This window comes from Lygodium microphyllum, chromosome 29 (assembly GCF_053477565.2).
Source record: "Lygodium microphyllum isolate KBCC chromosome 29, Lygodium_microphyllum_v1.1.10, whole genome shotgun sequence".
In the NCBI taxonomy this organism is placed as follows: domain Eukaryota; kingdom Viridiplantae; phylum Streptophyta; class Polypodiopsida; order Schizaeales; family Lygodiaceae; genus Lygodium; species Lygodium microphyllum.
Window position 1 is genome coordinate 14,691,013 of NC_141163.1, and position 26,570 is coordinate 14,717,582.

At 44.1% G+C, this 26,570-nt stretch overlaps 1 protein-coding gene across 1 annotated transcript in view; it reads right to left on the reverse strand.

The window, feature by feature from the left end:
- Positions 1 to 2,213: 2,213 nt before the first annotated feature.
- Positions 2,214 to 26,570, reverse strand: part of LOC148010402 (uncharacterized) — a 43,322-nt gene continuing 18,965 nt past the window's right edge. Inside the window, exon 3 of the mRNA XM_087671292.1 lies at positions 2,214 to 2,833. Coding sequence (XP_087527418.1) covers positions 2,468 to 2,833 — 366 coding nt within the window. The 3' untranslated portion in view covers positions 2,214 to 2,467. The remainder of the gene's footprint in view (positions 2,834 to 26,570) is intronic.

Below are 26,570 nucleotides of genomic sequence, written 5' to 3' on the forward strand. Positions count from 1 at the left end.
TATCTGCCACGTTGTCCATATAAGCAATAATAACCTCTCTCTCTCTCTCTCTCTCTCTCTCTCTCTCTCTCTCTCTCTCTCTCTCTCTCTCTCTCTCTCTCTCTCTCTCTCTCTCTCTCTCTCTCTCTCTCTCTCTCTCTCTCTCTCTCTCTCTCTCTCTCTCTCTCTCTCTCTCTCTCTCTCTCTCTCTCTCTCTCTCTCTCTCTCTCTCTCTCTCTCTCTCTCTCTCTCTCTCTCTCTCTCTCTCTCTCTCTCTCTCTCTCTCTCAATCAATTCTCCTGAAAAACAAAAACATCATGATCTCACATTAAGCCCGCTGTAATTGAGGCATTATATGAGAACAAACCATCAGAAAAAAGAATGTCACTCCTTTCTTGACTCAGAATGTGGTCGTCCTATTTCTGAGACTGCAATAGTGGCAGGTATTGGTCAAAAGTCATGATGCTGCCAGGGACACCGTTTCCAAGCATGTTCCTGTGAGCCAAATATGGCTCTCTTGGACAATTTGATATCACAGGTAATGAAAAACCTATCTAGGGAGTGAGCATGTTTGTTTAAGATAGCAAGCTGCAATGCAAGGGCCTTTGTTCCAAAGCATTTTCTACATGCATAGACTCGCAAACCCTAAATATGTTAGAATGCATACAAAAGCAAGAAAGAAATGAAATGATGCTGAAAAAGCTGGAGATAAATAAGGTGATGAACCAATAAGAAAAATGATGCAGGCACATAAAATGGCTGCACTAACACGCAGTACAATACGTACTGGCAGTGAGGGCACTTGGGGAGTGGAGAATACTAGAAGAAAGAATGACTGAAGTCTGCATTTCTAATTAGGCCGTGCTGTGAGTATGGGGTTACACAGGGGGAGAGGTTATTATTGCTTATATGGACAACGTGGCAGATAATGTATACATTTCTAGATCGCCTATTGAACCTTGTGCTTCCACATACTCGTGACTTTTTGGGTGTCAATCCTTACAGCTTTGATGGGAAAGGCAATTACAATCTTGGTCTCAAAGAGCAGGGTGTGTTTCCAGAGATCAAGTTTGATACGATAGACAAGGCCAGAGGAATGGACATGTATAGTTACCTCAGCAGGGACTGACAAAGAAGGGCAAAGGCTTTTGACGCTCCTGGGAATGCCATTCCGTGCTGGTGATGTTTCTAAAAGAATTCATGTTGCAAGAAAGAAGAAGGGGAGGTTCTTTATCAAGTCCTCAAAGGGTGGTGGTAAGGCTACATCGAAGGGTGGCAAGAAAAAATGAGCGGTGAGGAAATAACAGTGCTAATAGCTTGCTAGGCCCAATGCTACCAAAGCCAAGGATGTTCTCACTTGAAGTGGAGGCTTTCTATTAAACTCTTGATTATCTTAATCAAATGAGAAGGCTAACAATTATCAACTACCTCACCGAGCCATACATAAAGTCCCTAACATATAGTTTAAAGAACTCATCGAGTTGGCCCCATTGGACCATGCTGAACATTTACACATTGGACTGATGAAATGAGTATGGAGAAACTCCCTCTCATATACAAATCAAGGGGCTAGAAGACTTCAAGGTCAAGTTTGAAGATGGGGTAAATTGGTACGAGTTTATGAAGTATACCGAAAAATGACCATGAGAAATTTAGCTAGCATTTTGAGCACTACCAAGAGACATTGGAGTTCAATATGTTATGGAAACAAAAACATAGAGACCAAATTGCTAGCACCCTATGACTTAAGCTTCTACCAGTTTGGTAGCACCTCTTCACCTTGCGGTCTTGGGAATCATATAAATTAAATTACATGGCAATTTTAAGCTTGCCCTAAGTAGCATGCAATGCAACAAGGTCCATGTGCAAAAAAGCACTCAATGCGAAATCTCATAACATATGAAGTCATTGTGCACTAGGGCCCAAATGTAAGAATTTATCTGCCAAGGCAACATGACAATGGTCGTATCATAGCTCCAATATGTTAGGGTGGATTAGAGCAATAGTGTCTTTGCCAATAAGCAGGCTTGCTGCCTAGCTGATTGTTTTGTCTTCCAAGGAACGTGTACTATGTGCTCACTTACCCAATATTGCTTCCTATGGTTAAGAACAAGAACATTAAAGGGTTTAGGGTTTAGGGTTTAGGGTTTTGTGGGAGTCATTCGGTGAGCCATCAGCTAGCTGAGTCTTTCATGCATAGCTTAACTATGCCCACAAGCAATTATAAAGCATCATCGAAATCACCACACAAGTCTACCTCTATTGAAAGCGAACTCCAAGAGCACAAGGCTGGTCTACAATGCCACATTGAACATAACAGGACTTGCAAGACGTGGCACAACCCGAAAGTGGGTGAATACATTTACTTGCACGAGCTGTGGCTGAGAACCCACCAAATGAAAGGGACCCACCCATGCCTGAATTCAAAGAATGTGTCTATAGACCACCAGGGACTAGCAAGCTGTTAGCACTGTTATTTCCTCACTGCTCATTTTTTCTTGCCACCCTTCGATGTAGCCTTACCACCACCCTTTGAGGACTTGATAAAGAACCTCCCCTTCTTCTTTCTTGCAACAGGAATTCTTTTAGAAACATCACCAGCACGGAATGGCATTCCCAGGAGCGTCAAAAGCCTTTGCCCTTCTTTGTCAGTCCCTGCTGAGGTAACTATACATATGTCCATTCCTCTGGCCTTGTCTATCATATCAAACTTGATCTCTGGAAACACACCCTGCTCTTTGAGACCAAGATTGTAATTGCCTTTCCCATCAAAGCTGTAAGGATTGACACCCAAAAAGTCACGAGTACGTGGAAGCACAAGGTTCAATAGGCGATCCAGAAATGTATACATTATCTGCCACGTTGTCCATATAAGCAATAATAACCTCTCTCTCTCTCTCTCTCTCTCTCTCTCTCTCTCTCTCTCTCTCAATCAATTCTCCTGAAAAACAAAAACATCATGATTTCACATTAAGCCCGCTGTAATTGAGGCATTATCTGAGAACAAACCATCAGAAAAAAGAATGTCACTCCTTTCTTGACTCAGAATGTGGTCGTCCTATTTCTGAGACTGCAATAGTGGCAGGTATTGGTCAAAAGTCATGATGCTGCCAGGGACACCGTTTCCAAGCATGTTCCTGTGAGCCAAATATGGCTCTCTTGGACAATTTGATATCACAGGTAATGAAAAACCTATCTAGGGAGTGAGCATGTTTGTTTAAGATAGCAAGCTGCTATGCAGGAGCCTTTGTTCCAAAGCATTTTCTACATGCATAGACTCGCAAACCCTGAATATGTTAGAATGCATACAAAAGCAAGAAAGAAATGAAATGATGCTGAAAAAGCTGGAGATAAATAAGGTGATGAACCAATAAGAAAAATGATGCAGGCACATAAAATGGCAGCACTAACACGCAGTACAATACGTACTGGCAGTGAGGGCACTTGGGGAGTGGAGAATACTAGAAGAAAGAATGACTGAAGTGTCCCCCTGTGTAACCCCATACTCACAGCACGGCCTAATTAGAAGTGCAGACTATTCAGTGACCTGTACTGTGCCTCATTGACTCAATGTATGGCCCACAAACAAGACATAACCAACTGCTAACACCCCCTCTCAAATCTTAGTTGTGCTCTAAGACCTAAGGAGCACAAATCATAAAGAAGTAAAGGTAGTGGAAGGGCACTCATGATACAGAAAGCTGTAAGTGTGGATTAAAATGGTCAGGAGGACAAAAAGTGGGCCACAATGGAAAAAAAATGACCAAATGAACCACAAAAGGACAGACTGACTCAATGCTAGGGCTCACAACTGGTAGATGACCTACAACGTGTCTAAGAGCTATTTGGCCTCTCAACCAGAGCATTGTTTGTTAGAGATTAGTTTTAAAAGTGGTATGAGAAATTGAGCCCACTAGTTATGACTAGCTCTAGCGGGGATTTATTTCTGCTTTTACTTTGTTTCTTGGTTACCTAGGGTTTAAACAATGACCACACCTAAGAGAGAGAACCTCTACTCAACCAAATTATCTATCTTTGCTATGAGCTCCCCTTTTTGGGGTTTTAAATGGCAATCAGAGAAAAGTTAGTAGAGTTCTTGGAAGATTTTTCTCTCTCTCTTTTTCCCTCATTCTGCACTCCAAGCTAATCGATTGCCAACCATAAATTATTTACCTTAAACCTTCATTGCCCACAGATTCCTCATGGCTGACGCTAAACTCTTTACTTCTTACGATTTGGGAAAGATTTAAGGCTTCTGTTCCATCCCCCCCCCCCCCCCCCCGGGTGGTAAGATTATAGCTCAAGAGTTCAAGAAACCTCTTTCTCTTGCGTAAATCCATCACCCAAGGCTTCTATCAATGCCTGATGTATCAGATGCTTCGGAAAGCATCAACACAGCCCGCCCCTAGATTGGTCACAAATGGTAGACAAAAGTGGAGAGAGAGTCTCTGCCTTCATGAAGGATGATGAACCTGGCCTTGATCAGGCTGCTCTTTTGGATCAGCTCAACTCTAAAGCCCAATCTTTCCTCTTCATGAGCTGCCAAGATTTAGTGCTCTGAGGTTTAGACAAGGTTGTCTTCTCTTTATCATCCTAAGACCTTTGCCCACCACATCTTCACTAAGAAGCAGCTTCAAATACTATCGGTTGATGACTTTCCTTTCGTAAACTATCACATCAACAAAATGGAGGAGTTACGGGATAAGCTTGCATCCTTTGGCCATACAATATTATCCAAGATAAGGCTATGATTCCTATCACTCATCTTCCATCTCCAAAGTATGACTACACTAATTAACTCACCTCCAAAGTTCAGGACACTATTTTTTGGGGGAAGCTTGCTCTGCCTATTTTAGAACGAGATGCGACACAAGAAATTGGGACACCAAAGCTTTTACTACAAGTTCAAGAGGGGGCACCAAGAAGGCTAAGAACAACAAGGAGCAAGATGACACAAAGGATGAGAAGAAAGGGAGCGCCCATCCTATTGAGAAGTGATGGCAAACGTATCCCCACCTAAAGCCCAATGCCAAGGATTCAAAGGCTACACCAGCCATAACTACTGAGTCTATATTCATCGATCTATATGAGGTCAAGGATATCGCACTTGCTTCTTCCTCATTGGAGAAGCCATGGCTCATAGATAGCAATGCTTCATCCCACATGACCTATCCTTAGGTTTGGCTTTAAGACCTCCCTTGCAAAGGGGTACCATCACCGTTGGTGACAACCCTTTCGTGTCAATTTGAAGAGCGGGGACCATTCCCCTCCTATCAAATCATTGAGACCCTTTGCCAAAGTCCTTTATGTTTCTGATTTGGGATTTCATCTTTTATCTATTCATGGCTTGACATAGCTAGGGATCCACATGGTTTTGACACAAGATACAGTTACTCATAGCCCTTGCCATGCAATTCGAAGCTTGGGCTAGTTTGGCATGCCCATTATGAGCACCTAGATTTTGATCCCATTCAATAGGAGTCCTAGAAGAAAATGCTGCAAGGACTTCTAGATTTCCCTCCCCTCCCCCCAACAATCTCTACCTTATGCCCTGGCCATCCTTGGAAAGGGCAATTACCTAATGCTTGTGGTTGATGATTTTTCAAAGTACATGTACCCCTACTTCTTGGAGTACAATTAGGAGGCATATTCCAACTTTTGCGATTGGAAGGCATTTGCTAAAAAGCAAACTTCTTCCAAAGTTCAAGACATACAAACCAACCACCACATCAAATTTTGTTCCATCATGTTTGACCAGTTTTGCAAGGGACATGGAATTCAAATGGAGTACAGCCATCCAAACACACCTATGAGAATGGTGTGTTGGAGCACACGGATCGGACCATGCTGGAGATGGCCCATTCGATGCTATAGCATTGAGGAACTTCCTCGCATTCTTTTGAGAGAGGCAACTTCTATTGCAGTTCATATATGCAATAGGTCTCTAATAGTAGCCTTGCTGGACATGACTCCATACCATGCTTTCTTTGGCAAAAAGCCTTCACTCTCACTTTCGTATTCGTGGATGCAATGCCTATGTCCATGCGGACAACAAGCACAATGCTAAGTCGAAGAAACTCATCTTCATTGGTTACCATTAGGTGACTAAATTGGTACTTCTACATCCAATAGATCTTCTTCAATTTCACTCTCTCCTCTACCATCGAATCCCCTACTCCCTTCCAAGATACCTCTTGGCTCCACTACTTCATCTCCCACTGTCACAACTCTATAGAAACAGAATTTGTATCATTTTTCATTAATTTGTCTATATAATGATTTATTAAATTTGTTTCCTTTGCACTAATTAGATATAAAGAAAAGTGCATTGGAGCTGGCCACTGATGAGTGGTCACAGGTTATGGTGGACCCAGTGGTGGGTTAGAGAAAAGATAGTTCACACTTCCACCTATAAGGCCCGATTGGGCGCCTGTGACCAGAACTCACGCATATCAGGGTTAGACTCGCACACAGAAAGGATTGATGCCTTGAAGTGTGGGCTAGATCCGCCAGAACAGACAGTTACAATCAACAAGATGGCATGATCATGAAATGCTTGTACAATGTGCATGTGTGGGCTGAAAGCTTGAAATGCACATTTCTTTGCATAGGAAAGTCACATGAAGATTCTGATACCGTTTTTGCGATGTACACGGAAAAAGCTTTCATATGACACCCATATTGGGGGGGTCCCTAAATTTTAGGAGGTCCCTAAATTTTAGGAGCCTCGAATTAGCCTAAAAATGCTAGTCCTAAAAAATAGGGATGTCATTCTAAAAAATAGTAAATTCTGTACTCTGACTGTGCTTACTAAATTTGGTTGTTTCTATTCTTGACAGTATTCAGCCCAAAAAGGAAGGCCATAGAGAAGAGACAAGTGTCAAGACACTTGTCACACAAGTTTCCAAGTGTCCCACCACTTGTCACATCCCATGACATGTGGCCGGATACTTGTCTTGTGCTACTCCACTTTCCCCTTTTGTACTAGCTCTTCCCTCTCTTATAAATAAGAGCTCGTTTTTCTTCATTCAACATCATTTTTCTTTGCTGTAAACTCATGTACAGCACCCACAGATAGCCAGAAACTGGCTCCATCCATCCCCATCATCATCCCCCACTTCTCCATTATCAAATTCGTCCATATTCCCTCTTCTATCACTGCTGTTTTACAGGACAGCAAGCCTGTAAATTCATTACAGCACCTCCTTCTCAAGCTCTTTCTTCCATTTTAGCAACAAGAAGCAAGTCCTATCCATGTACTGCTGATCAACGATGGAGAAAGGCTGATTTCCCCTCTTTCTTCTCTCATACTGTAAAGAAATCAGTTCTTATCATTGCATAATAGATAATGCATGTGTGTTTGTACATCTTTGCATGATCTTGTGAGAGTGAGAATTACTTTTCCTCACTCTCAGGTTGATTATAACTGAGCTCTTCCCTAAGGGACTTGGGTTGAGTAGAAATACATTCCTTCCGGGGGGGTTTCCATCTTCAACCCTCAATCTTGTCTCCATTACTTTTACATTTTCATGGCTGTAATTTTGTGAGTAATTTTCATTTTTAGCTTTAAGTGTTCATTCTCTTTTATATAAATCTCGAAAACAAGTGAATATCATAATTGTTAAGCATACTACGTTATTCAGGGCGTTTACAGTGGTATCAGAGCTTTGGCTCGGTCCTCACCCCAACACTGGTAGTGCTTACAATTATAAGTTTGTTTGTTTTCAGCCCTTGCATTGAGTGCTTGAGCATATTTTTCTTAGAGTCTCAATGGATCAGTCGAGTGCTATCCTTCAAGCCATTCAAAGTCTTAGAGAGGAGAATCAGCAAATTCGTGAGCAACTTCTCAAACTAGAAAAAGTTGAGAATCCCAAAGAATTCAAGGAAAGAAGCCCATTTGCTTCAAGGAGACAAAGCCATACCAATGAAAGACGCCGATCAAGAAGTCCAACTACTTCTAAGAGGCAGTCCCATTCTACTTCAAGACAAAGAAAGAGATCACGTCGAAGCTCATCCTCTTCTTCAAAGTCATCTGGCGCCTACTCTGATGGATCCTCTTCTAGTGACGAAGAGTCACACCCTTCTCGTGAAAGACCTCATCCTCGTCAAAGGCGTCGACATTCTTCACCCTCATCTCCATCTTCATCCCCATCAAGCACTTCATCATCTTCAACCTCAAGATCCGGGCATGGACGAAAGCATAAGAAGAAGAAGAAGACTAAGTCACTATCTCAACTTGAAAAGAAGATCAAGTTCAGTATGTATGATGGTTCCCGAAATCCTGATCTTCTTCTAATGTTTATTCATCAATTTCAAATTTTGTATGGTCGTGACAAGTATAAAGAAAAAGAAAAGATTAAGTTTGCAACTTTACATTTGACCGACTTAGCCCATACTTGGTGGACAGGGTTGGAATATGATCATGCTGCCCCAAAATCATGGCGGTCCTTTGTTCGCATGATACAAAGCCAATTTCTTCTTGTTCATTTCAAAAGAGATGTAAAAATGGAATGGGATCGGCTTTGGCAAAGAAAAATGAGTCCCTTGGTGACTATACCAAGAGATTTTGGGAGCTACTTTTGAAGGTCCAACATTTCAAGAAGATCGGCAGTTCGCAAAAGCTTAGGAAGTTTCAAAGAGGTTTGCATTTTAAACTTCGTACTGCTCTTAATCATTATCATTGTTCTAGTCTCAGGGAACTCATTGACCATGCTGAGACATGGGAAATGGAGCACAATGGCAACAAATCATTCCAAAAGAATGATAAAAAAAGAGTAGCTGAGGATGAGGAGTATTCAGCCCCAAATGAAGGACAAAAACAGCGGCAAAAGCAGCCATCAAATCAAAAGAAGATGAAGCCCTATACACCTCCTAATGCTCCTCAATTTCACTTCAATCTATACCCACAAGCAAAGCAACTTTCCGAAGAAGAAAAGCAGCGCTTCATGAAAGAAGGGAAGTGCTTTAAATGTGGACAAACAAGCCACATAGCGAAGCAATGTCCAAACAAAGGACAAAGCAAGGTTTCTGACAACAAGCCTAAGTCGCCAGTGAAAATCAATGCTATCAGTGATGTAGTTGCAAACACAACTCACACTCCACGGATGCGCAAATTATTAAAAGCTTGGGGACAGTTGCAAGGTAAGCAAACACTATTCTTGATAGATCTTTGGGCGAATGAAAATGTCATTTCCTTGCAATTAGCTAAAGAGCTTGGATTAAAGAATGAAGAGATGGACACTCCGGCAGAAGTTCGCCAAGCTTTAAATGCCGATAAAGGTGACACAGTGAAGACTGTGACACCCTACATTGGCAAGCTCAAGTTTCAAATTCAAGGCTACAGTGATGAAGATACCTTCTGTATCGGAGGCCTTGATGGTTGCGATGTAATTCTTGGCATGCCCTGGAATCATAGAGTAGATTCAACCATCTTCTCTCAGAAAAAGAAGGTAGAACTCACTAACAAAGGCAAGAAGTACGAGATCCAAGCTGGAGTTTTTGGAGACACCATACCTATGGTAAGCCATATGCAAGTCTCTAGAGCAATTAAGAATTGTGTTCAATGTTGTTTGCTTTATGTCACTCATGTAAAAGATAATATGAATGCTGAAAACCAAGAGCGACTTTAGCTCTTGGAAAAGTATAAAGATTGTTTTTCGAAAGATCTTTCTTATCAGCTTCTCCCAGAAAGGCCAGAAGACCATCATATTAATATTATTCCTGGCAGTTCTCCTAATAATATACCACCATACCGTGTGAGCCATCCTCAACAAGAAGAAATTAGAAAGCAAGTCGAAGACCTACTCAACCGTGGGCTAATTAGGCCAAGTAGCTCACCATTTTGTTCACCAGTTCTTCTTGTTCAAAAGAAAGATGGCACATTCAGGATGTGCATTGATTATCGAGCCCTCAACAAAATCTCTGTGAAGAATCGGTTTCCTATTCCCAGAATTGACGACATTTTGGATCGTCTAGGAGGCTCGAAGGTTTTCAGCCACATTGATCTAAAGAGTGGTTATCATCAAATTAGGGTAATACCACAAGATGTACACAAAACTGCTTTCCGCACTTCATACGGTCTTTATGAATTCTTGGTGGTTCCTTTCGGATTAACCAATGCACCAGCCACCTTTAATCGAATGATGAAGCGCATCTTTAGAGAGCATCGACAATATGCCGGTACTTTCTTTGATGATATTCTTGTCTTTAGCAAGAATGAAGAGGAGCATCATCAGCACTTGGAGATTGTTCTACAATTACTTTAACAAAATCAACTCTTGGTAAATGGTAAAAAGAGTGAATTTTTCATGTATAAAATAAATTACCTTAGGCATGTCATCTCTTCTGAAGGGATTCAGATGGATCCTGAAAAGATCAAGATAGTCCAAGAATGGCCTCATCTTCATGATGTATATGAGGTGCCATCGTTTCTTGACTTATGCTCTTATTACCGCCGCTTCATCAAGCATTTTGCACATATGGCTTCTCCACTTCATGACCTTACAAAGAAGAAGACCTCTTTTCAATGGAAGGAAAAAGAGAAGGCAGCCTTCACAAGGCTCAAAACAGCTTTTACTTCTGGACCTGTTCTTATCATTCCAGATTTGGTAAAACCATTTGTGGTGGAAGCAGATGCTTGCGGTGATTGTATTGCTGCAGTGCTAAATCAAGAAGGCCATGCCGTAGCATTTGAAAGCCACCGTCTAAATGATGTGGAGAAAATGTATGACATTTATGAAAATGAGCTCTTAGCAGTGGTTCATGCTTTGAAGATATAGAAACATTATCTTTTAGGCAATGAATTTCTTATTAAAACTGATCATCAGAGCTTGAAATATTTTAAGACTCAAAAGCATTTGCAGGAGAAACATGCAAGATGGGAAAATTTCTTGTCTATGTTTCATTTTCAAATTATGTACACTCCAAGGAAACAAAATGTAGTTGTTAATGCACTTTCTAGAGTGCCTCGCATTGCAACTATTACAGTGGCTCATCATGAAGATTTTCAAACAATGAAGAATACTTATGATGAAGATACTGATTTTGCAGCAATTTGGTCAAATTTACAGCAAGGAGGTTCTCATCCAGATTATTCCATCAAAGACGGTTACCTTCTCACGAACAATCGCCTTTGTGTCACTCTTCCTGTTTGACAAAAGGTGCCTAAAGAAAGTCATGGACCCCCTTATGCAGGGCATAGAGGGAGGGCAGCCACTCTAAGCGCAATTGAGTGCTACTTTTATTGGCTAACATTACAAAGAGATACACATAACTTCATTGAGGCTTATCTAGTATGCCAAAAATCCAAGTATGATAGGCAGAAGACTCCAGGATTGTTGCAACCTCTTCCAGTGCCCAAAGATCCATGGGAATCTATCACAATGGATTTCATCTCAGGTATTCCAAGAACACCTCAAGGTCATGATATGATTTGAGTCATAATTGATCGATTCAACAGGCAATCACATTTTATTCCATGTCATAAAACATTGAAATCCGCACAAGCTGCAAGACTTTTCATTCAACATATCTTCACATTACATGGTATGCCTTCTGAGATCATTTTAGATAGAGACTCCAAATTCACAAGTAACTTTTGGTGTGCTTTATTTGAGAATTTCGGAACCACTTTAAAGTTCTCCTCAGCTTTTCATCCTCAAACTGACGGCCAAACAGAGGTGATGAATCTCACTCTTTTGGATATGTTGAAAGCTTACGTTAGTGAACATAAGTCACAATGGGAGAAATATCTTCCATTATTGGAGTTTGCTTTCAACAATACGGTGCACTCATCCACAGGGAAAGCTCCAAATGAAATAGTATAGGGTAAAGTGATTACTCCTCCAATTATTCACACTAAAGATAAGATTTTTGCTGCTGCTGATGAGTTTGCTTCAGATTTAAAAACAGCAATGGATCAAGTTCGAGCCACTATCAAAGTTGCTCAAGAGCGACAAAAGAAGCAAGCAGATAAACGAAGAAGACCTTTGGCTTTTGAAAAAGGTCAATATGTCTTGCTAAAGTTTGATAAAAGCAGGCTCAAACAAGGTTCCGGTCAAAATTCATCTTTTCCAAAGCTCTCCAGTTGATACTTTGGACCCTTCAAAGTGATTGAGAAAATAAATGAAGTTTCTTATCGACTTGAGCTTCCTGCTCATTGGAAAATACACAATGCTTTTCATGTAAGTTTGCTAAAACCTGACGTAGAACCAGAACCAAAGGAACCCATTACTGAAGATCCCCCAGAAGTTGAAGAAACAGAGCACCTCTTGGAACTTGAACAGATTTTGTTTCACAAGGATCGAACCTCGAGAAGTAGCCTTGTGACACGAAAAATCTTACTAAAATTCAAGAATCTACCCACAACAGATGCAAAGTGGGTAGATGAAAAATTCATGAAGGATTACCGAGACATTCTTCGGCCATATCAAGAAGCTTTTCAACTGAGGACAGCTGAATAAAAGCCAGAGGACTGTCACAACTCTATAGAAACAGAATTTGTATCCTTTTTCATTAATTTGTCTATATAATGATTTATTAAATTTGTTTTCTTTACACTAATTAGATATAAAGAAAAGTGCATTGGAGCTGGCCATTGATGAGTGGTCACAGGTTATGGTGGACCCAAGCGGTGGGTTAGAGAAAAGATAGTTCACACTTCCACCTATATGGCCCGATTGGGCGCCTGTGACCAGAACTCACACATATCAGGGTTAGACTCGCACACAGAAAGGATTGATGTCTTGAAGTGTGGGCTAGATCCACCAGAACATATAGTTACAATCAACAAGATGGCATGATTATGAAATGCTTGTACAATGTGCATGTGTGGGCTGAAAGCTTAAAATGCACATTTCTTTGCATAGAAAAGTCACATGAAGCCGTTTTTGCGATGTACACGGAAAAAGCTTTCATATGACACCCATATTGGGGGGGTCCCTAAATTTTAGGAGGTCCCTAAATTTTAGGAGCCTCGAATTAGCCTAAAAATGCTAGTCCTAAAAAATAGGGATGTCATTCTAAAAAATAGTAAATTCTATACTCTGACTGTGCTTACTAAATTTGGTTGTTTCTATTCTTGGCACTATTCAGCCCAAAAAGGAAGGCCATAGAGAAGAGACAAGTCTCAAGACACTTGTCACACAAGTTTCAGAGTGTCCCACCACTTGTCACATCCCATGACATGTGGCTGGACACTTGTCTTGTGCTCCTCCAGCTCTTCCCTCTCTTATAAATAAGAGCTCGTTTTTCTTCATTCAACATCATTTTTCTTTGCTGTAAACTCATGTACAGCACCCACAGATAGCCAGAAACTGGCTCCATTCATCCCCATCATCATCCCCCACTTCTCCATTATCAAATTCCTCCACATTCCCTCTTCTATCACTGCTGTTTTACAGGACAGCAAGCCTGTAAATTCATTACAGCACCTCCTTCTCGAGCTCTTTCTTTCATTTTAGCAACAATAAGCAAGTCCTATCCATGTACTGCTGATCAACGATGGAGAAAGACTGATTCCCCCTCTTTCTTCTCTCATACTGTAAAGAAATCAGTTCTTATCATTGCATAATAGATAATGCATGTGTGTTTATACATCTTTGCATGATCTTGTGAGAGTGAGAATTACTTTTCCTCGCTCTTAGGTTGATTGTAACTGAGCTCTTTCCTAAGAGACTTGGGTTGAGCAAAAATACATTCCTTCGGGGGGGGGGGGGGGTTCCCATCTTCAACCCTCAATCTTGTCTCCATTACTTTTACATTTTCATGGCTGTAATTTTGTGAGTAATTTTCATTTTCAACTTTAAGTGTTCATTCTCTTTTATATTAAATCTCGAAAACAAGCAAATATCATAATTGTTAAGCATACTACGTTGTTCGGGGCGTTTACACCCACTCCTCCCCCTCCCTCTCCTCCTCCCCTACCTCACCCACCCTTGCTAGTACCTTCTTCTCCTAGTATCCCTACTCCTTCCCCATCCCCTTAGGTTTTTTCTAGAGGTGTTCATCAGGCAGCAAGAGGGGAAAGAAACCATCTTTATCCAATGAGGGAGAGTCCCCGTTAGCTTGTATTTTATTAGTGTGTCATCTCCTAGTTTGTGAGCTTTGTTACAGCCTTACAATGGCACAGAAGCCCTAACTACTTTAGCCTATTCTTTTTGTGTGCATTTCTTTTTTCAATGGATTTCAAGTGTGTTCACATTGTCAATGGACAATTTTCAGCCCTTCCATTTATCTTCAATGACTAGAGGACTTATTCACACTGGGCAAGTGGCGATTTGATCATGCACCTGCAATCATCATTTGTTTGTAGTGATTTCATGATTTTATTCCCCAAATGTAGGTCAGCCAGCATTTTCTTCTCCTCTTTAACCATGTCGACCAATTTTGGGCGGTTTAGTGCAATTTCTACTATTTATAGCAACAAATTTAATTGCCAATATTCATTCACAAGTTTTTTGTTGCAGCCTATTTCAGCATACTCCAACATCAGCCTCTCCTTCGTCTCCAGTGTTGCCATTGTCATCAGCCTGATCTAGTACCCTCAATGAAACCCAGGGCTGCATGTAGGGACTGATCGGTCCACCATTGTATTCAGCCTTCCATTCAGATGCAAAGCAGATTTATCACTTCATTCTCTTCTCTCTTGCTATCTCTCTCTTCTCTTTTCTCTCCATGTTTGTGTTGCTATTCCATTGTGCTCTCTTACATGGTATCATCGTCTAAGTGAGGACGGAGGATTCTACAAGAGGAGACCACATCTAGGTTGCTGTTTGGAGCAGATTTGTCGCAAAGAACACGAGCTTGCTACTATTTTAACACCTTCTATGAAGCTTTGGGATTTTGTTACCACCCCACTTCCTAGTCCTATTGTCATGCCGCTACATAGACAATGTGTGAAATACCCTCGAGTGCATCATCATCGGGCTTTCTTATTAATCTAGAGAGTCAATGTCATATTAATCATTAGTGTTAGTGTCCATAATATGCATGGTTCAAATTTATGGGATTTTTGGATAATTTTAACCTATTTTTGATATTTTGGACATTATTTCTTGTAAATATCCTAAAAAGGTGTAAATAACAAGGTTGATGTGTACGTACTGTACGTAATGTATAGTACATATTTGTACGTTGTTCCGTACAGATAAAAAATTTGTGTACATAATAATACGTACCATTCTAAAAAATATTAATCTATATGCCATTTCATATCAAAATAAACATAAAAAGATCCAAATACATTTTAAATTGTGAGAGACCTACAAGACAATCTAATAAGGTCTTTGCTAATACGCATTTGATTAGTAATCACAAAACTCTTGCCGCACATTGTAAAACTTGTTACTTCAAAAAACAAACATCAAATACCAAAACCAGTTTTCAATCAGAGATCAATCTTCAATCACCAATCACCACTTTTAGCTCTATATAAATTGATGAATCAGTGTTTACACAACAAAAGTCTCAACTCTCATCCATATTGAGGCTGCAAATGCATCAAAAAAAACTGAATACAATGCACATAAACGTACGGATCAATCCGTACGTGTACCGATCCATACGGTACGGATCAATCCGTACGTATGTACAGCTGCAACCTTGGTTAAAGGGAAAGAGCACATGGTATGCAAGCTGCATAAAGCTCTTTATGGTCTTAAACAGGCTCCTCTTGCATGGCACTCCAAAATTGATGCTTATTTGGCTAGCAAAGGGTTCAAAAATGATCCAACTGCTCCCACTCTATACATTAAGAATTAGAGGGGGGGGGGGGGGGGGGGGGGGGGGACTTGCTGATTATCATTCTTTATGTAGATGACATGCTGCTCACTAGACCTACAGAAGAAAAAATTGCAGATTTTAAGGCTGAATTAAAACATGCATTTGCTATGTCAAATATGGTTGCCTACACTATTATTTAGGGATTCAATTCACCCAAAATCAGCATGGTATCATCATGTCACAGTCACAATATGTGGATAAGCTATTACATAGGTTTAGTATGCAAGATTGCAAACCTATGTGCACTCCTATGGAGCCAGGCTTAAAGCTGTCTATGCATGATGGTGAAGAGATGTCTGATGTTGCAATTAACAGCCAGGCTGTTGGCTGTCTTATTTATCTTTGCAACACACGCCCTGACATTCAGTATGAAGTGTCTCAAGTGAGCAGGTATATGCATAGCCCACGAACCATACATTGGCGAGATGTTAAGCGGATCTTCAGATATTTCCAAGGTACTCGGTCACATGCATTATTATTTCCTAGGAGGGAGACTTGCACTTATAGGCTTACAGTGATTCAGATTGGGCTAGTGATACAGACACTACGCAGTCTACTAGTGGACACAGTTTCTTTCTAGGCCGTTCATGCATTTCATGGCTAAGCAAGAAACAACCTACAGTGGCTACCTCGTCTTGTGAGGCTGAGTACGAGGCAGCCTTCACGGCAACAATGGAATGTATATGGTTGCGCAGATTGTTGGCTAATCTACATTTACCATTAGAGGTCCTACACCTATTCTTTCTAATAGTCAGAGTTGTGAGAGTGCGCAACGGAAGAGGAAATACGAACACAGAGAAGAGGAGAGAGAAAGCAGAGAATGAAGGAAGAAAATCTGCACTGACTGAAATGAATGCTGAATACACTGAAATGGACTGATCAGTCCCTGCACGCAGCCCACAGCGTCAGTGAGGGCACCAGATCAGGCTGATGACGATGGCAGCACCACCACGGGGGAGAAGGAGTGTCGGAATCTGCAAGAAGACAACTGACCAAGTGGGGAGGGGGGCTGCCAATAAATAGGCAACGGACAAACCCTAACCCTAACCCTAAAATGGGCGCAAACCCTAAAATGGGCACAAACCCTAAAAGTGCCCTAAAATGGGCGCCCCACTACAGTGACCAAAAAGTGGCCGGGCAGCCAGTGGCTGCCCACTAAAAGAGGCCAAAAAGAAATACACATCCTAAGACAGCCAATCAAGAGTGACTAGCCTCCCCCATCATAACACATGACAAACATGTCAGGGCTCCTAATGTCCTTGTCTGACTCAGACTGAGGCTCACAGGCAGGAGATGACAAGGCATGACAAACATGACTGCTAACACCCCCTCTCAAATCCTGGATGTGGCGGAAGGCCGAAGAGGAAATAGAGCCTGGGGCGGCAAGAGGAATGCCAATGTCGATGAAGTCCGTCGATGTAGACTGCCGCTGAAGGAGCTCCTCACGATCCTGGAAAGCCCCCTCTAAAACACTAGGGGCCATGGAATCCACAGCCACATCACCGAGATCGTCCCCCTCTGAAAGGGATGGGAGGTACGAGGGAACCACCGGAGGAGAGGGTGGGGGATGGGAAGGAACCTGTGGAAGAGAAGGTGCACAAGCGGGAACGGGTGTAGCAATAGAATGCCTCGGAGGACCCTGCATCAAAGAAGGGGAATGGAGCCTGTAAAGCCCGCTCTCCTGCCAACCTGTAGATAAGACAGCTCCTGTAAAAGAATCCTCAATAACAACGGCATGCTCGGTGAAGATCACTCGTGTGCCAAGCCTCGTAAGGCCATAAACTGAGAGGAGGGGAAGGCCCAAGTCCGGAACATGTAGGGCCTGTGAAAGGAAGCTCGTAGGTCGGTCTGTAAACAAAGGCAATGTGCCAACACCACTAATAGGCACCGATAAAATGTCACCAACAGTGACTGAACCCTCTGATGGACGGAGATCCTGTAACAAATCACCTCGGGGAGTCATATGACTCGAAGCACCACTGTCCACTAACCAAGGCTGCGCAGAAGACACTGCAGCCACGGAAGAAAGATCCTTCTCCAAAGCATGGATATGAAGGAACACTGACTCATGGGTAACAGCTGGTGTAGAGGTAGAAGAAGGCTCTGATGTAGATCCACCCGTCGCTCTTGGACGAAGGTGAGGGTACTTCTTCCAGCATTTCTCCTCGGGATGTGTCCATTTCCCACAGTGTGGGCACTTTGGTCTCTCTGAATCTGAGTCAGAGCCTGAAGAACTGTCCTTCGTAGCCTTTGACTTCTTCTTCTTCTTCTGTCCTCCCGAACCTGCAACAAAGGCTCTAGTGGAGTCGGATCCACTAGCACTGACCTCTCTGAGTCGCTCGTCATGCTCCAAGACAAGCGGGGATAGCTCCTCCCATAGAAGCTTCTCACGGGTCCTCGATGTAAGAAGGCTGGTATAGAAGACATCAAACCGAGGCGATGGCAGCTGAGTCAAAATAATCATAGCCATGTCTTCAGAAGATATCGTCCGACCGAGGGATGCAAGCTCATCCCTCATATCCTGTAATCTGTTGATGTGGTCCTTCATGGAAGGACTATCATCAATAGCGAGCATCCGCAACTTCTTTTCGAGAGATATCCGGTGGGCAAATGTCTTCTGCTGATAGAGAGACGCGAGCTTTCTCCACACGTCTGCTGTAGTCTTCAACCTGTGAACATGAACAAGGACAGAATCCTGCAATCTCAGAAAGAGGAAAGATCTGGCTCTAGAATTAAGCCGATCCCATAAGGCTGCACGATCCATAGATGTCCCATCTGCGGGATCCACCTGAGGCCGGGGAATAGGAACAGAAACAAGCTCCCAAAGATCGAAGGAGTCCAAGATACACTCCACCTTGCAGGACCATAGAGAAAAGTTGGAGCCATCCAACCGGTCCTCTTTGGGCAGCTGAGGAAGTACGGGTACCTGTACAGGGGGTACCAAAGGCTGCATCTTCGGCCCACTGGAAGGGGATCGCCGAGATACATGAATAGAAGGGGGACGGAAAAGAGGAATAGACTCCGGACGACGATCCTCGTGATAGAAATCACGCCTCCGTTCAGATGAGTGTTGAGACAAAAGCTCGTCATCTGAATCATCAAAGCCCGTAAACTGATGAAAAGACATCTTCCAATCTGCAAAATACCAAACACCAAAGAAAACTGTGCCGATGCCGAAGAATGACCACCAGAAGGGTCACCAACCACCAGAAGAACCACCAAACTCCAGGAAATCAGGTCGCCTATCACCAGAAGGTGAAAACGCAGCTGTGTAGGGCATAAAATCCGGAGGGAAAGGTGCCAGGCACCAAAACGCAGCCAAGAAAAGAAGCGCCAGCTGGAGATGAGCCGCCAGGAGGGAATACGACCACCTTGGATGCAAAACGCAGCCTGTAGTGGAGTCGCCCAGCTGAAGAGAAGGCCGCCCAGCTGAAAACGCAAGGAGACAGGGCTGGTTGATGACGTGGCAGCCTCTGGAAGGGGCTGATGCAGCAAACGCAAATATTCAGACCATCTATGCAGCAAACGCAAATATTCAGACCACCTGGAGGGGCCGCCTGGCTGTTGGAGAGAAGGGGGGCAGCAACAGATGATAGGTGTGGTCTCTCTCCAGTCAATGAAGACCTCCGTGCTCTCAGTTTGGCGATGATACCATGTGAGAGTGCGCAACGGAAGAGGAAATACGAACACAGAGGAGAGGAGAGAGAAAGCAGAGAATGAAGGAAGAAAATCTGCACTGACTGAAATGAATGCTGAATACACTGAAATGGACTGATCAATCCCTGCACGCAGCCCACAGCGTCAGTGAGGGCACCAGATCAAGCTAATGACGATGGCAGCACCACCACGGGGGAGAAGGAGTGTCGGAATCTGCAAGAAGACAACTGACCAAGTGGGGAGGGGGGCTGCCAATAAATAGGCAACGGACAAACCCTAACCCTAACCCTAAAATGGGCGCAAACCCTAAAATGGGCGCAAATCCTAAAAGTGCCCTAAAATGGGCGCCCCACTACATTGACCAAAAAGTGGCCGGGCAGCCAGTGGCTGCCCACTAAAAGAGGCCAAAAAGAAATACACATCCTAAGACAACCAATCAAGAGTGACTAGCCTCCCCCATCATAACACATGACAGACATGTCAGGGCTCCTAATGTCCTCGTCTGACTCAGACTGAGGCTCACAGGCAGGAGATGACAAGGCATGACAAACATGACTGCTAACAAGAGTGCTATTGCACTCGCACGAAATCCTGTGTTTCATGCTTGCACGAAACACATAGAGATGCATTACCATTATGTCAAAGAGAGATGTTATGCAAGAGAGATCAACTTGATGTATATACCCACACAGAAAAATGTTGCAAACATTTTCACCAAGGCACTACCACGCGAGAAGTTTGAGGCTTTTCGAAAGTCCTTAAACTTGTTATCCTTTGGTGACAGATCATCCTTGTGTCAGAGTGCAGCGGTGCGTAAAGCGTAGGACTGAGAGAGAGAGAACGGAGAGAAAGAAGAGAGAGAAAGAGACAGTGGAAGATGAAGATCTGCTGTATAAAGTGTGCTGAATACAAAGATGTGCAGATATATACACGGGCACAGTGCGCTGGACTGCGTGTCTCCACCTCGACGATGCAACCTGCTGTTCACCTCGAAGTCCGCTGCAGTCTGCACTGTCTCCTGTCTGAAATCTGCGAACAGAGACGGAATCTGCACGTCACCGGTCTGTAATCTGCGAGCAGAGAAGTGTAGGAGACTGCTGGAAATGTCGGCTATTTATAGCCAGAAATCTGGGCGAAAATGAGGCGCCGGAAAACTGCCTGTCCGCTGCATTAAATGCAGCCGACTGCCTGCACAAGTCGGACTGCCACATTGCAGTCCGACTGTGCAGTCCGACTGCACACTGCTGTACCTGTCCGACTGCACCTGCCTGGCTGTGATCTCTAACACCCCCTCTCAGAGCCTGGGCAAGGTAGAAGCCTGAGGGATCTGGAATGTCTCCGAAGCAGAGCCTGAGGAAGTGCCTTCGTAAACAAATCCGCAAGATTGTCCTCCGGAGAAGCTGAATGGGAAGTGGCCTTCCAGTTCGGATCCATAGGAGTAGAAAGGGTCCGACAGTCCTCCATCTCAAAAGACACCAAGAGCTCCTAGACATATCTCTGTTGAGAGATGAAGATCCCCCTCTGAGACTGATAAATCTCATGGCCCAAAAAGAAATGGAGTAGACCCAAGTCCGTCATCTCGAACGTCCGATGTAAAGCTGACTTCGTCTCTTGGACCTGCTGTACATCATCACCTGTGACAATCAAATCATCAACATATAACACAAAAAGCACACAACCATCCTCGGAAGTGTGAACATAAAGCTGCGGATCGGCCTTGGAACGCCGATATCCCAACTGAGACTGGAGGAACGAATCAATCTTCTCATTCCATGCACGCGGAGCCTGCTTGAGGCCATACAAGGCCTTCTTCAACCTGTAGACTTTCCCATCGGAAGACCCAAAGCCAGGAGGCTGCTCAACATAGATCTCCTCCTTCAAATCACCATTGAGGAAGGCCGACTTCACATCCAATTGGTAAACAGGCCATCTCCTATGGCCAGCCAAGGCAAGAACAGCTCTAATGGTCGCCATACGAGCTGTGGGGGCAAAAGTATCATGATAGTCAATCCCTGGGCGTTGTGCAAAACCTTTAGCAACAAGGCAAGCCTTGTGCTTATCCAAAGAACCATCGCTAAGGTATTTGGTCTTGAAGACCCACTTGACGCCAATCACCTTCTTATTCGGGGGGCGGGGCACGAGTGACCAAGTGCCATTCCTCTCAATAGCCTCCAACTCGGCTTCCATAGCTTTCTTCCATGGTGTGGACTGTAAAGCCTCCTTCACGGAGGTGGGCTCTCGATCTTGCATAACACGGGTCATCAAACAATAGTTAGAGCAAACAAGCTCCGTAGAATGTGCCCGGTGCCACCATGACCGCCACGGACCATCCTGCGGTCCCCACTCCTCAGGAACCCCCTCGATCCCTGAATAACGGAGTGTGTCACGGGCCCATCGAGGAGGAGACCGAGCCTCCCCTCGTCTCTCTCCATCAGCAGAAGACTCTGGAATATCCACCAGTGGTAACTCCTCAGGGGTGACCGGTGGAATAGTAGACTGTGTGTCAGAAACAGAATCATAATCAAAAGCCACGGGCTCCAGTGGAATTGTAGAAGGAGCCCAACTCTCCCCTGGATCTCCAAGAACGGGATGCTCCTCACCCGTTGATATGGCCGAAACCTCCACAAACCGCACATCGCGGCTAGTGTACACATCCCGCTTGACGGGATCATACAATCGATAGCCTTGGGACTGGAAGCTGTAGCCAACAAACACCTGTCTTCGGGAAGCTGCTTCAAATTTATCACGGTGAGCCTTGGGAATGTGAACATAGGCATCACACCCAAAGACCCTAAAGTAAGAAACCTCTAGCTTGGTCCCAAAGTAAGCCTCAAACGGGGTCATACCTTCAACGGCCAAAGTGGGGGATCGATTAAGGATGTGGACTGCCGTAGCCACAGCCTCGACCCACAGAACCTGAGGGGTCTGTCGGTGCTCCATCATGGTGCGCGCCATCTCGATCACACTGCGGTTTTTCCGTTCAAGAATGCCATTTTCTTGAGGAGTGTTGGTATTGGCAAACTCCTAGTGAATACCTTTATCTGCACAAAACCGAGCAAACTCATTAGAAACAAATTCACCGCCCTTGTCGGATCGCAAGGTCTTCAACTTCCGGCCCGATCGGTTCTCCTCAAAGAGAAGCCAATTCTTGAAGTGTGAGAAAGCTTCTGACTTTAATGCCAAAAAATAGGCCCATGTCTTCCTGCTGTAGTCATCTACGATCAGCATGAAGTATGAGCTCCCGCACAAGGACTCATTCCCCATAGGGCCACAAAGATCCGTAGATACAAGCTCCATCGGTGAAGTAGACCGCCGCGAAGCTGTGTGGGGAATGGCATCCCTATGCTGCTTCCCTCGAATGCAGGAGACACATGGCTGCTGGCTCACCACTATATCCGACAACCCTCGAACAAGCTGTCCACGTGACGCCCTCCGAAGATAATCATAGTTGAGGTGACCAAACCGAGCATGCCATAACTCTGACTGTGACTGAGAGGTAAGAAGAAGAGTAGAGAGGGCGGTGGAAGACTTCAATTTATAAATGCCGTTCTCCTCATATCCGGATGATAGAACCTTCCTCGATCCACGATCAAGGACTCGCACCGTAGTACTGTCAAACTCCACCAAAAGGCCAAGGGAGCAAATCTTATGAACTGACAGGAGATGGTACCCTAAGCCTGGTACATGCAAAACCTCTGAGCTATGGGTACCACTTCGTTCATCTGGAATAAGTTGCATCTTACTCCGACCTGCAATAGATACTGAAGAGCTATCTCCAATGAGAATCTGCCCATGCGAGGGTCGCAACTGGGCAACACCATCTGATGAAGGAGTCATGTGCCGGGAGGCACCACTATCAACGATCCACTCTCGAGCCTGGATAGCCGTTATCGCAGCATCAGAAGCATTCGGTGAAGCGTCCTCAATGACAGCTAGATGAAGAAATGCAGCTGATGAAGGTGCAGTCACCGCTCCAGAATCCTTTGTGTCCTTCTTGTTGGTGTCCTTCTTGTCTTTGTCAGGGCAATCCTTCTTCCAATGGCCAGTCTTTCCACAAATATGGCATATGGATTCTTTGTCCTTGTCCTTGTCCTTGTCCTTCTTGGACTTGTTATCCCCCTTCTTCTTCTTTTGGTCCTTCCCCTTCTTCTGAGAGGCTTGACCTGTCAGCACCTCCGACTTGGAAGCATTCTGTCCCTTTAATTGTTCCTCTTGGTCCAAGATCATAGGAACCAACTCTTCCCATCGAAGAGTAGACTCTCGCCCCGAAGCAATAAGGGCAGAGTAAAATGTACCGAATCGTGGTGGCAACTGGGACAATAGTGTGATCGCCATGTCTTCGGAGGAAATCGGCTTCCCCGCATTCTGAACCTGCATCTGAAGCTGCCGTAGCTTGTTAATATGCTCCCGCAGCGAAGAAGACTTGTTTACGGACAAGGTCCACATCTGTATCTCCAAAGAAACCCGCTTCATAAGGATCATCCGATTGTACATCTGATCAAGCTCCAACCATATCTCCCGAGCCACCGTCAAGTGCTCAATGTGAGCGATCACGGCTGTAGTACATGATAGAAAGAGAAAGGAACGAATCCTGACATTCAGTTTGTCCCAATGAGACTAAGCCTTAACCAACTCCGCACGAGCATCGGAAGAGAGTTTAGACTCATCTCTTACCGAGGGCCGGTCGATCTCCTCCTGTACCAACTCCACCAAATCATAGGACTCAAGGATGGCCAACATCATGACGCGCCAAATGCGGTAGTTGTCGCCATCGAGCTTCTGATCTACAGGAAGAGCCGGTAAGACAGGCACCTTCCGGTCCATGATCGACTGGAACTCCAAGTCAATCTCTGTAGATATCTTAACCTGTAATGCCTTCACAAACGCAAAAGCAACCCCCTCTGACTGTGAAAACTCAGCCTGCTAAGACTCTTCCGCGTCCTGAAACTTCTTCACCTGCCGGAGGCGATGAAAAAGAAAAACCTGCACTTGTAGGCTGAAAACTCAAACTTCCTCCCCGTCAAACAGCAGTAAATCCACCACCTGGACTCCTTTCCTGCGCGCCCACACTCGCTTCAGCCTTGTTCCAAGGCGCAGCCCTCCTGTCTGCCCTCAAACACAAAAAACGCAAATTTGTGTCACGATAGAAACTCCTCTTCAAGTTGATTCTGCGCCGCTCAGTCAGCCTCTAACACTACTCTGATACCATGTCAGAGTGCAGCGGTGCGGAAGCGTAGGACTGAGAGAGAACGCAGAGAGAGAAGAGAGAGAAAGAGACAGTGGAAGATGAAGATCTGCTGTATAAAGTGTGCTAAATACAAAGATATGCAGATATATACACGGGCGCAGTGCGCTGGACTGCGTGTCTCCACCTCGACGATGCAACTTGCTGTTCACCTCGAAGTCCGCTGCAGTCTGCACTGTCTCCTGTCTGAAATCTGCGAACAGAGACGGAATCTGCGCGTGTCACCGGTCTGTAATCTGCGAGCAGAGAAGTGTAGGAGACTGCTAGAGATGTCGGCTATTTATAGCCAGAAATCTGGGCGAAAATGAGGCGCCAGAAAACTGCCTGTCGGCGACTGCCTGCACAGGTCGGACTGCCACGTTGCAGTCCGACTGTGCAGTCCGACTGCACACTGCTGTACCTGTCCAACTGCACCTGCCTGGCTGTGATCTCTAACACCTTGTACTTCATCACATTGGCGTTGTAGGGGGGTGTTAGAATTTGCTGATTCTATGGGCAGCGCCCGATGTAATTTGTGTGGTGTGGACACTTATTAAAGTGTCAATGTAAGGTGTGTACACCTAGTGTCTTAGAAACTTAAAGTAGTGACACTAGGCTCTAGAGTAAAATAAACCTAACTCTAGTTAGTTGGTGGAAGGTTGGTTAGGTCAACCCTTGACCTAAACATAAGTTGTACTTTCACTCTATCTTTCATTCTAGCAAGTACACTCTTCTCTTTTTGCTTCAACTCGCTCTCTTGCTATCATTGTCTCTCCTTTCTCTCTCCATAGCTGGCTGCCATTTTCCAACACAAGCTAGGTTTTTCTCGTTAAGAACCTACAAGATTTTGTCCTTGTTTCATGTACCCAAGTTGTGAACTGCAACAGAGGTGTGGAATAAGCTTTCTTCCCTTTACCATGGAGGATCCCGCCATTGGTTCTACAATGGATCAAGCAGCTCTATGGGATTAGCTCAATTCTCAAGCTAGGTTTTTTCTCTTTATGAACCTACAATATTCTGTCCTTGTTTCATGTATGCAAGTTGCAAACTGCAACGGAGGTATGGAAGAAGCTCTCTTCCCTTCACCATCAAAGGGCCTTTGCCCACTATATCACCCTAGAGAAGAAACTTAGGATACTCTCAATTGATGATTCTCCTTCTATGAAGGACCACATCAGCAAGATGAAGGACAGGTAGGATGAGCTTGTACCCCTAGGTCAAACGATATCTTCAGAGGACATGGCGATGGTTATTCTTATCCAGTTGCCACCTCCAAAATATGATGTTTTCTACACCAATTTGCTTATATTCAAGGTACATGAGACTCTTCTTTGAGAGGTGAAAACAGCCTTTCCTCTTTATGATCCTACAAGATTCTATCCTTGCTTCATGTACGCAAGTTGCGAACTACAATGGAGGTGTGGACGAAGCTCTCTTCCCTTTACCATCAAAGCTCTATGGGATCAGCTCAATTCTCAAGATAGATATTTTCTCTTGATGAACCTACAAGATTCTATCCTTATTTCATGTACGCAAATTGCAAATTGCAACAGAGGTGTAAAATAAGCTCTCGTCCCTTTACCATCGAAGAGCCTCAGCCCGCTATATTACCCTAGGGAAGAAACTTGGGATACTCTCAATTGATGACTCTCCTTCTATGAAGGCCCACATCAGCAAGATGAAGGACAAGTAGGATGAGCTTGTACCCCTAGGTCAAACGATATCTTCAGAGGACATGGTGATGGTTCTTCTTATCCAGTTGCCATCTCCAAAATATGATGTTTTCTACACCGATTTGCTTTGGGGGAAGGGGTGAATGACCTGATTTTACACTAATTATTGTTGCTGTTTTAACACCTTCTATGAAGCTTTGGGATTTTATTATGACCCCTATGCTAGGTCTTTTCTCTTTATGATCCTACAAGATTCT